General features: G+C 44.7%; 1 protein-coding gene across 1 annotated transcript in view; it reads right to left on the bottom strand.

The window, feature by feature from the left end:
- Positions 1-12,170, bottom strand: part of HEATR5A (HEAT repeat containing 5A) — a 74,075-nt gene that overhangs the window by 27,411 nt on the left and 34,494 nt on the right. The window contains exons 19-20 of the mRNA XM_018554155.1: positions 8,870-9,059; positions 6,545-6,714 (exon numbers count right to left, since the gene is read on the bottom strand). Coding sequence (XP_018409657.1) covers positions 6,545-6,714; positions 8,870-9,059 — 360 coding nt within the window. The remainder of the gene's footprint in view (positions 1-6,544; positions 6,715-8,869; positions 9,060-12,170) is intronic.

Here is a 12,170-nt window from a genome sequence, read left to right as displayed (position 1 = left end):
TTTGTTTGTTTTGTTTTGTTTTTTGTTCTTGCTTTATTTCCCAGGCCTCCCCCCCCCCCCCCCCCCCCCCCCCCCCCCCCCCCTCTCTCTGCTCCGGATGTTGGAATGTCCCTTAGCATTCTTACGCCTAACGCAGGTCCATTGACCTGCATAACACTTGATGACGTCAACGGTCTTTAGACCATCAGAACGAAGGGGAGAAGAGGCTGCGAGGACCAGTCAGCATGGACAGAGATGGAGGGAGCGGGAATCAGGTACGTGAAACAGCTTTAACAGTGTCCCCTAGACATAAACTAGCACTTACCCCTTGCAGTGCAGTGATAATTATTTTAGATTTGCCTGTTTTACAAATATAGGGGTGTTGAGGCACGGCTAGGACATTCACACTCTTACACAGAGATGTTAATCACAAAGTAAATAGAAATTGTACAACGTACACAATGTCTTATTCCAGTGGTCTAAGGGTTTGTATTCAGAGCATTTGCAACATTGACAAATTACATTATTTATCTTTACCAAAGATGGGGGAGAAATTTCGAAGCAAGTCAACTTAAAGCAGGTACTTAAAGTTACATTAAATACAGGAGTTAAACCTTAAAAATGCATTCAAGTACCTTCACTATTAACAAAGATGTATCTTATTTGTGTATCACTCGGCTGTAGATCCTCAAATCATCTCTGAATTGGTGCTGACACTGTCCTTCCTTCTGGAGGGTGGCTACTTTTGTTCCCTAGCTCACTCCTGTGATGAACTACAAATTCTTGTTTATTTTACTAATGTGTATTGAGATTCTAGTCTCATAGGAGCTGCCGATTGAATTATGAACAAAAATGTAACTTATTTGAGTATCACTCGGATTTGTGTAGCAATCTCGTCAGAATATTCAATAATGCCATCAGTGATTGCTGGATGTTGTTTGAAATTTCTGTCAATGATCTTTGATTTTAACATTAAATTATGGGATGAATGGAACAAATGGAGTTTCTTAAAGGAAAACCAAAATTCAGTGTTGAAATTTCATTTGTTGCAGAAATATTTTCATCCTGCTCCTTCAATTTCTTTTCAACACTACAGTTGAAATTGCTTTAACCTCGTTGACTATTAGGAAATCAAACCAATGGGTTTTTTTGAACAAATTCTACTGGTGTTTGGCCAGCTTTGCTTTCCAGGACAATCTGTCATATGACTTTTCTGTTCATTCAGAGACGGGGAATTTTCATTCTACAACTGTCTACACAAACATACGCTTTTGTAGAAAATAACAAAAGCTGATGGCATGGCATAAGCAATCAGCAGCTACCTCTTACCTTTATATTAGTCACTCCAGTGTCACCTTAAACACCCCTTATGTCCCTCCATTTCCTGAAAGTAAAATAATGCATGAACCCTGCAACAAGATATCCCAAAATGCAACTCCTGAGGCCTGAGCCCCCTATTATCCAAGACAGTGGACCATGATGGGTGGTGAGCCAGAGATAGCCAGGCATCTCGAGTTTTCAGAAAAAGGTTAGCAATACAGTTTCCTTTTACATGCTGAATTAAAGCTCCAGATTAAAATAAACATGATTTGTGTCATTTGCTTTAATTCAGCTCTCTACCTCACACCCTCATAAGAGAGTGGACACTATGCTTCACTGCTTTTTTTCAAGTAATCACCACCAACCAGAAGCAAGACCATTTCTGGTCACTTACTCAGGTGCAACAGGCTGCCTCCTGGACACATTTGAGGAAAAAAAACTTCTACTCTTCAGCATCCTCCACTGAGTGCTACTTGGCCTAAGTGCCTAGCAGGAAAAGAGGCCTCCACCGCTCAGGCTGTAGCAATCCTGCTGCATCAATGCTTTTGTCTGTGGCAACATACCGTATTTGCCGGCGTATAATTATTATTATACAGGATTTATAAAGCGCCAACAGTTTGAGCAGCGCTTTACATTATAGGGCAGACATTACAATCACAATACAATTCAAGACAAGATGGTAAGGAGGGCCCTGCCCCTGAGGGCTTACAATCTAAAAGGGAGGGGGAAGTGATACATGAGGAGGGTGGGGGTCGTCTTATACGCCCAGTCGCCTTATACGGCGGCAAATACGGTAGGTGTAATACTGTACATCCACTGCCACATGAAACAGGGAAACACTTAGGAGCTGTGGTAGGGATGGGACTTCTTGTTTCTTTAGGTGAAGGACCTAGGCAGGGGGATTATCATTCAAGTTGAAGTTGTCATCAGGAAAAAGAGCTAATTTTGGTACTTACTGTAAAATCCATTTCATGGAGTTCATTGACGGACACAGAATTCAGAGAATGAGGTTGTACTGCTGCCTACAAGAGGATTTGGACTGAGAAAAACAAAATAGCGACCAGCGCGGCATGACCCCTCTCACTACTAACATGCCTTAATTTGGTAGAAGAGCAATACTAGGAATAAAATCATGCACACAGAGTGGTGTAGCTTATGTCCCTCAATGAACTCAAGGAAATAGATTTCATGGTAAATACAAAAATTCTATTTTTTTCTTGTTCATTTAGGGACATAGGATTCAGTAACAACTGGGGCACCCAAAAGTAGTCCAACTGAAGGGTGGGTAACAACACTAGAACAATAACAGTCCCAAACAACAACTTGGTGCTGCCTGAAATCCAAAGTGCTGCCTGAAAGACTTTAGGACTGAAACCGGGATCAGATGAGTCCTGAATATCTACCTGGTAAAACATAGAAAATGTGTGAACCAGGTGGCCGCCTTGAAATTCTGAGAAATAGCTGTCTGGTGCTGGGAAAGCTTAAGAAGTACTCGGACATTGTAGAATGCACCTTCACAGGATAAGGTGGAACCTTTAGTCCTCACTCACAAAGATGTGCACAGCCATACAACATGCACATCCATGCAGAAACCTGCGCCCGGAAGTGACAGCTGGTGTGTGTAGCTGCCAGTAAAACTAAATGACAGAACGAAGCTGCTACACACCAACCTGAACTTTCAAACTTCTGCAACCAGTTTTGTGAATCCATACTTGTATGGATGTGAAAGTTCAGGTCGGAGTGTAGCAGTGTGCAGCCGCGTCCAGTTACTGACTTGTACTGCTACACTCTAACCTCAACTTGCACGCCTCTGGATGCAAAAGTTTGCAAGCTGGGGGTCAGCGTGTAGCAGGAGACTTAATGAGTTGTACAGGCGGCTACACACAACAGCTATCACTCCCGGGTGCAGGTTTCTGCACACACATATACGCTGTACTGCTGTGCATGTCTGTGTCAATGAGGCCTAAGACCATAAGTTTGAATGACCTGTCTGAGCCACCTAGAGATGGTAAAGCAAGAAGCTGGTTCCCCTTCTCCATGACAAAGAGAGACTTTTTTTTCTTTTTTTCTTAATGGAAGCAGTGGCTGTGAGATAGACATGCCTAGCACACACTACACCCAGACAGGAGAATAATATGCTGGTTAAAGTGAAAGGCCAAATCCACCTTAGGAAGGAAGAATGTCATAGACCTCAACACCATCTTGTTCTCATGTGAGACGAAAAATGGCTCTTTACAAAAAAAAGCAGCCACATCAGACACAGGCTTCGTAGAGGTGATGGCAACAAGGAAAGCAACCTTGTAAGGGAAATATTCCTTGAATGTTCAAAAGACAGTGCCAAGAGAACCACAGGTGGATGCACAGGGACAACTACATGAGAGACACCATGAACAAAGGCCTTAATCACAGAATATGAGGCTAGCAGTCTGTAGAACAAGATCGCAAGTGATGAGATCTGGCCCTTGATGAAAGGTGAGGATTCATCTCACCGAGTATTTCTAGTACATGAAAAGTACGCTTTTCATGTGCAATACCCTGGGAGCGTGGCAAGGCTAGTCCAGGAATCTGAACTTTAGTGAAAAGTTGTTGGGTGGATAGGCGCTGGACAAATAGGGACATGCAAGTGATGACCACAGAGGCCAGAAAGTCTCCCTGATGGAGTGAGGCTACGAGAAATCTGGTGGATTTCATGTAAATATTTGGGATCCGAATAAAGACATTTAAGGCCCTGTGATCCAAAATGGGGCAGATTACCTCTTTTGGTTTAGGGACTGTGAAGTAGAACTCCTTGGAGGGAAACCTGATATCTTCTTAGTCCATTTTCCTAAAGTTTCACAGACAAGCATCACAGCCATGGCAGGTAGCAATGCAGGGCCAGCCAGAGAAAGAAATGTGGGGAAATAGCCCCAAGCGTTTGCTGATAGGATCCTTAAAAACAGGCGCATCCTCAACAGGATTCACGAGTGCCTTTTTAAGACTGCTTTATCTACAGTGGGAACTGAACACTTATTATTTGGAATCTTACAATTTCCATAAAAGGACATCTGGGGCTAGTAGGTCCATAAGAAAGGTCTGCTGGGAGTGGTTATCCTGGGCTGATCTCCATTAGACAGCAGCATAACCCAAGTGTCTCAGAATCCTGTGTCCCTTAATGAATGGGAAAGAAAACTTTTATCATACAGCAGAGAACAAAACTGCACAGCTTGAACATTATAAATACACAAAACGGATACAACCAGCATGAATAAATGTTTATATCAAAATGAGTCAAGCAACAGGTGGTGTAAACACTGCAGAAAATGTTATGCCACATGCACAAAAGCAGTAAACAGTGTAGTGGCCATGATCCAGTACTTCCCACTTCACTACAGGTGAAGAAGGAATAATTTCTGGTTACACAGAGCATGAACAAAGCACTGGCGGGATGATGTAACGCAGGTTATAGACTGTGATGATGTGCAAACAGTTCAAAACACACACACAAGCTGCAAATGAAAAAGACATAATAGATCTAGGAAAATATAATGTGCTTTTTAATACAAAGGAAGGCTTGTGAAAAAGCATGTTCAAAACATCTGTATTAGGATGATGTTTCGAAGGTAAGGGTCATAGTTTTTTTAAAGGGGGTTTTCTACCTTCAAATGACTGAAAACTCTGTCCATACAGAGTTTCTTCATATGCAATTTTCTCTTTCTAGATTCCCGCTTTTCTTTTGACAATATGTATTTCTAAACTTTAAGTAACCCTATAGCTAAAACTACCCAACCGTTCTGATAGAACATTAGATAAAATATACTTATCTGTCCTGCAGAAAAAACAAACTACAGTCAGCTGCACGGGCCTGAAGACTGAACCACAGACAATGCCAAATAGCCAGAGACTGCCAGAGCTCGGATTCTCTCCTTCAGCTGGGATCACATGACCATTAGCATTGGCATATGGATACATAACAGGCTGCAATAAGAGCACGCATTTGCAGGATGGAAGACTGGATGGAATAGAACGAACCCAGGGCAGCTTGAACCTATATATTTCCCGCCACCAATATACAAAAGGATCACACAAAAGGCAACCCCATTTGGCAAACACTACATCATGGCCTATACTACAATTGAAAGGTAGGAAACCCCTTTCACTTCCTCCTACACATGGGATCAGTAACATCCTACAACACTGCATATTCTACCAGCCTATGTCTTAGACGCCAAGAACATCAGCAGATAAGCTCCTCTGGACTATTTCTCTCACAAAATAGACTAAAATGCTCTGAAAGCTGGAAGGGTGCTTATGTTTGCAGTACAAAGAAGAGGGATGCAAGAAGGCACAGCGCAAACATTGGGTAAGGAGGTGACATACCAAAACAGAATTATCCAGCAAGACCTCCTGCAGGAGATAAAAATGACAGATGTGTGAGGAAGGGACAACTAGAATTAATAACAGCACATCAGGAACTAGTTCAAGCTTCTACTCCTATTATCTTCCTCTTTGTGTTACCAGCCTGGTAAATACACAAACCTGGCACAAAGAATCGCCTCTGTTATTTTTGAGCACTACTGGCAGAATTCAAATGATGACTATATTTAGTAAAAGCTCAAGGCTGATAAAAACATCAATGCATTATTAGGCATGTATGTTTTCTATTGAACCCAACAGATAAATATGAAAAAGCATGTCAATGCATATAAGCATGGCCATGCCCATCCATGAAAACAAGCGCGATTCAATGCGTTTCCATTTATTTCAAGGGAAAATGCAAATGCCCAAAAAACATAGGTGTGCTCTCACCTAAAAGATAAAAGTAATCTATAAAACTTTTAGGCTTCATTCACACCCGTCGCTGTGCTATAATGCACATGTAGTGTGAGTTAGCAGTTACAGTGTTGATGTCGTGATTCTGGCAAATCAGATTTTTTTTTTAGAGCTTAATTTATTGAAATATCACTAGTGACATTTCATTAAGCTTTATGGGCACAGCGCAGTGTGCTGCGGCTGTACTGCGTCGCAAACCTACTCCACTGAAAAAAATGGAATGCTTGCAGTATTACCACCATGTGCCAGTATGCCACCCCTCCAAAAGAGCATTTATTAAGAAATCTTTAGACCTCAAATATGGTGACATCAGAGCTCTTAAATAAATGGAAAATAGAAAAGTATACAATGATGAGTTTCCTGCAAGCAATGAGCGGACAAAGAAAAGAGATTCATGTTAATCAGCACTGACTGATCTCTACATGACAACACTTACACACAAGGTTGGCACCAAGCTGGACAGGTTGACATGTTTAGGGGCAAACATGTGTAGCTGTTGTAAGCAGGAGATGCCCTGGGCTTGAACCAAGCAGTCTGGATTCTCTTGCATCACTGAGCACGCCAACAAGCAGTAGTTCCTTTGTAATGAAACCAAGTCCCCACTCCCTGTAAAGAAAGCACAAGGGAATAAATGAAAGCATTTATGGACAGGATTGTAAAAAGATATATAAGAGAATATAAGAAAATGAGGAACAAGCTAGCCAATAAAGGCTATAGAAAGCAACATGCCTAAAAAAAAACAAGTTTCCGGTACGAATCAGAAAAAGAGGTCAAACTTGATAAAAGTTTTGGATAAATACTGTATATATATAGCCAGAATTCTATATGTAAACCATGTGCACTCTAGTACATTTATCTATAACGTACATATTCATAGAAGAGACAATCCAAGAATTATCTGCTGAAGGGACTCAAAAGAGTATCTAAAGGCAAACCCAGGTCAGGTTTTTATTGTGGCTTGTGCCCGTACTGTAGAGGATAGTCTTCTATAATTGTCCTGGTGACCATAGGAATGAAAGGGAGAGAACATCCAGAATTTTGAGTGGCCACCAAAACAAGAACGGAGAGAACATTTTCCAAAGGGATTAGCCTCAGTTTAAAAAGATTTACTTTTACTTCCTGTGTCAACAGGGCAGGAAGTGAAGGGAAGGCTCCTCAGTGGGACACATGCAAAAAGAAAAAAAACCTAACAGGGTCTTTACCCATTACCTACACCAGGGCTCAAAATTTCAAGTCCTGAGCTACTAGCCAGGCCTTAAGAGTTACTCGCCACCAGTTGCCCCACCTAACCCCAACCCTGCCTCGGCCTTAACTCCGCCCCCTAAACCCACCCTCTTAAATAATCTTATGAAATTACACTTTTATCCGCTCCTTGCTGTCCTGTCCTGGCTCCGTTCCTTTTCGGCCGGAGCTCTGCAGTTCTGAGCCCCGTTCGCTCCAGTAAGGTCTGCAGACCTTACTAATCCATCCTTTCAAACGGGGCTCAGAACTGTCAGAGCTCCGGCCGAAAGGAACGGACCCAGGACAGGACAGCAAGGAACGGCTGCTCTCATAGTCAGGTACGCGATCCGTGACCGCGTGCCTGACTGAATTTCCACTCGCCCTCTCTTTATTTCCACTCGCCAAATGCGAGCGGGCGAGTGGAAATTTTGAGCCCTGACCTACACTATCCAAAATACAGGGGGGAAAAAAATGAGCATTAGGCATCGGTGGAGTTAAGAAAGAGGAATGAGTATGGTTATGTTGGTCCTGCAGTGCAAGCAAAGAGAGCCAAGTGTCTTGCTTCCTAAAAGCAGGACCATTTCAGGGATGGTTTCATCACATCGGTAATCATGAATTCAGTAGCTCAATACACACTATAAAATACACTGTAGAGCCATAAACCATACCATAAGCTGGTAACCTTCATCAGCTCCCGCTTGCCAGACTCCAGAAAATATACTACTACCACTAGCAGCTGCATCTATATCTCATAGACCAGAACAGTCCATCTGCTGTATAGCTGTGGGAGGATAATCTATGGGGTTTGGCTGGCAGAAGAAGGGTTACCCTAACTCTAGTTCATCTTGTATTTTCAACTTTGCCTAGCCATCCACTTTAGAAACTCCCTACAGTAATCCCTGGCATGTTTACTACTCAATGTGTTTTAAATTTGTCAGACTTGGTAGTTCTGAAGTGGGACAATTTCAACGTTCTGGTACTATGGCTGTGACAAATTCATTAAGAAATTCCGTCATGTTAGTAATAAGAAAAGTGGAAGTAAAGAAGACGTCTTCCATTTTGGCGTAAATTGTGTTGCATATGCAAGTATTTTGTTGCAGACAATAACTTATCTTAGGTAATTCTAAAACAGATTCATATACACCTTACGGACAGTTACTTGAATCTGTTGCAAGTTGAGCCATTTATTGCACAGACGGGAGATACATTTCTATTGAGGGTCTACAACACTCTATATGAATTTCAGGGACTAATGCAGTTTTCTACAGTCTTATTTATATTCTGGCTACTAGTTTATGCACAGCGTATGATACATTCAAGGCATGCCTTTGGTGATAGATGTCACAGTTGCCAGTGTGCTTATGTCAACTGTCAGCTGACCACACCTGCAGCACCATGGCACCTTCAGATCTCAATAGAGGTGGAGATGGCACTGTCTTTGGTTGCATAAGAATAGGAGGGTTTAATTCCGCTTTAAATGCATTTTAACAAACATACAATTTTAAATACCTGTAAATAGTCCTATTCATATGATTATTACCTTGGAGTTCTGGGCCCAGGATGTTCAGAAGAGCACTCAAGCAGCGCCCCAGACTTCGATGAACCTCTGCATGTGACGGCGATGTTGTTAACAGTGCAGTTAAGAGAAGGGTAAGTGTGGGCTCTATGTGAACATAGTATAGCGATCCTGAGGAATCAATGATGATGGACAAAGAATGCAGGGCCCAAGTCTGTAAAGTAATACATTCATTAATATTTATAGACAAAAGGTAATTTCATTATTTTTCAAATCATCTTCAACATCCAAGCATCCCTCTGTCTATCGTGATGAATTTCCATTTCCCCACAATTTCCTTCAGAGCTACATGAGACTGTTCCATTATGTCACAAGAAAATCACATCCTGTGCATCCACTAATTACATTTCATGAATCCTTTATTGATTGTCCAGGCTCTAGCTCCTATTATTGCTTCTTACTAATGTAAGCATTCCCATCTGCCTAGTTCACTTTTATTCTGACAGTTTAGAAGTCTATTATATTTTCATGGAGGGAGTAAGACTGGAATTTTTTTCAAAAAGCAAAGCTAGTCACAAGTCTTATAATCTGATTTTAATCCTTTTGACAAAACCAAGCCATACACAGCCCCAGCTGTATAAAAGTACCTCACCTTTGCACCCCTGCTTCTCTGTTCCTTGGCAAGAGGGATGTACTCTGTACTTCATGGTATAGGGAAACATGTAACACATGCCCCTTGACATGACAGCACCGATGCCTGGTAATGAACAGCTCAGGCACCCATCTCTGACATATGGGGGCAGGCATAGATTCTTCACCACTGTGTAAGCTCAGTATTGTGAACAAAGCAGAGAGGTGGTGAAGGAAAGGTAAATATAAATGACTGCTGGTGCCATCACCAAGTTTTTCCAAAACTATAAACTGGATTTTATTAGAATATCATACCTTGAGCCCTATCCTACCTTTTATTCCTGAGGTTTGGAAAGTAACCTGACAACATACTAACTTCTGTGGGCTTTGGCTTCTGGCTCTATTACACAAAGGTAATAAAAGTGAGGAAAGCTCAGCAGACACTGTGATACTATGGTCACGACTGTCACCTAATACTCCTGAGGAAAGGCAGCTGGCATTCAGCTGACAAGGTCCCAACAATGGAGAAGAGCAGAGTCAGACAAAAGACTTTAGCTGCCAATATGACATTACATCTGTCTCCAAACTACTGGCAGAGGACCAAGGCGTGTGAATTCACCTTTAACTACAGTTGGAATTTCAGATAACTCCCTAATTTTCAGATAATAGGATTTTTGTACTCACCGTAAAATCCTTTTCTCTCCGTTCATTGAAGGACACAGGCAACAGAATGCCTGCCAATTGTCCACTCCCGGGATGTAGACCGCCGAGAGAGCCAGAACTCGATGTTCCGCCCAGGACAGAATCCCGAACACCTCTCGACCCGCGGCCACACTTTTTGTGCCGCCCTGGTGGTTGAGGTACGCCACCGCAGAGGCGGTGTCCGACTGGGCCCGAAACGCCAGACCCTGGAGCCGGGCCGACCAATGAGGAAGAGAGAGGCGATCGCCCGAAGTTCCAACACATTTAAGCGACAGACGGGACTCTCCCGGCGACCAACGACCCTGCACGGTCAAGGAGCCCAAGACCCCGCCCCAGCCCCAAAGGCTGGCGTCCGTGGTGACCACCGTCCAATGTACCTGAAGAAAAGACTTTCCCCGCACCAAGATCGAAAATTGAAGCCACCACCGCGGGGAGGCTCTCGCCTCCCGAGAGATCCGAATCTCCCTGTTCAATGACAGGGGGGACTTGTCCCACTGTACCAGGATGTCCCTCTGCAGGGTCCTGGTATGGTGTTGTGCAAAAGGCACCGCCTCGAAGGAGGCCACCATGAGACCCAGGACCTGCATGCAACCCGAATGGGCGACCACTGGCGAGTCCGCAGAAGCCGAAAACCTTGGAACGGAGCTTCAGGAGCTTGTCCCGGGGAAGAAAGACCCGGGCCATGACAGTGTCCAGAACCAAACCCAGATAATCCAGGCGTGGTGAAGGCACCAGGCAAGATTTTTGCAGGTTCAGAAGCCACCCGAACTCCTCCAAGGACCGCACCGTGACCCCCAGAGCTGTCACCATGGAAGAATGCGACTCTGCCCGTAGGAGCAGATCGACCAGGTACCCCACGATCGAAACCCCCCGACAACGCAACAGCGCCAGAATCGGGGCTAGCACCTTGGTGAACACACGTGGGGCCGACGCCAGCCCGAAGGGCAGCGCCACAAACTGAAAGTGGTCCACCCCCACCGCGAAACGAAGATATCGCCGATAAGACTCGCAAATGGGTACATGAAGGTATGCATCCCGGATATCGATGGAGGCCAGCAGATCCCCCGACGGAGCCATGCCACCACGGACCGGAGGGATTCCATCCGGAACCGCACGAAGGTGTTCAAGCGTTTGAGGTCCAGGATGGGCCGTACCCCCTCTGTCTCGGGCACAGCAAACAGGTTTGAATAAAACCCTAGGAATCTTTCCGCGGAGGGAACAGGAACAATCACCCGCTGGGACCAAAGGTCCACCACTGCGCGACTGAGATCCGCCAACCGCGAAGGGTTGCCCGGACGGGAAAAAAACTCAAGCTCGTAGCCAGAAGAAACCAGCTCCCGGACCCAAGAGTCGGAGACGTGGGCCAGCCAGAAATCCGCAAAGAGCCGAAGGCGGCCCTCGGAGGGCGGGGGGCGAAAAAGCCGCTTGTGAGCGGAGAAGATAGACCCAGGCTCCCGGCGCTGTCCCGTCTTGCGCGCCTGGGGAAGGAAGGTACTCTTACCCCCCGTCAGATCCTTAATGACCTCATCCAAGGTGGAACCAAGCAGACGGTCCCCAGTAAAGGGCAAATCTTGAAGAGCCTTCTTGGAAGTCTGGTCCGCCGACCAGCACTTAAGCCAGAGCAAACGGCGAAGCTGACACCGACACCCTGGACACCAAGGGCGCCGCATCCAAGGCCGAATTACAGACATAACGAAGGCCTGAACCAACTGGTCCGTCAATTCCACAAAGGCGGGGGAGACGTTCTCCTCCGCAAGACCCCGATGTAACATTCTAGCCCACTCCGAGTCTGAGAGACCACGGCCGAAGCCAAGACCGGACGCATGAGAGCGCCCAAGAGAGTACAGGGACCGCAAAAGCGCCACAGCCCAAAGGACTTGGAAGGCCGTTTCCACTCCTTATAAATGAATTTATCAAAAAAGGAGATGTAAGGAAACACCTTGGCGGAACGCCTGCTCTTATGCGTCCCAAACTGCACATGCGGCAGCGTGGA

Source organism: Nanorana parkeri, unplaced genomic scaffold (genome assembly GCF_000935625.1).
Source record: "Nanorana parkeri isolate BGI_ZX_2015 unplaced genomic scaffold, ASM93562v1 scaffold144, whole genome shotgun sequence".
NCBI lineage: Eukaryota > Metazoa > Chordata > Amphibia > Anura > Dicroglossidae > Nanorana > Nanorana parkeri.
This window is presented reverse-complemented; position numbering and strand designations above follow the sequence as displayed.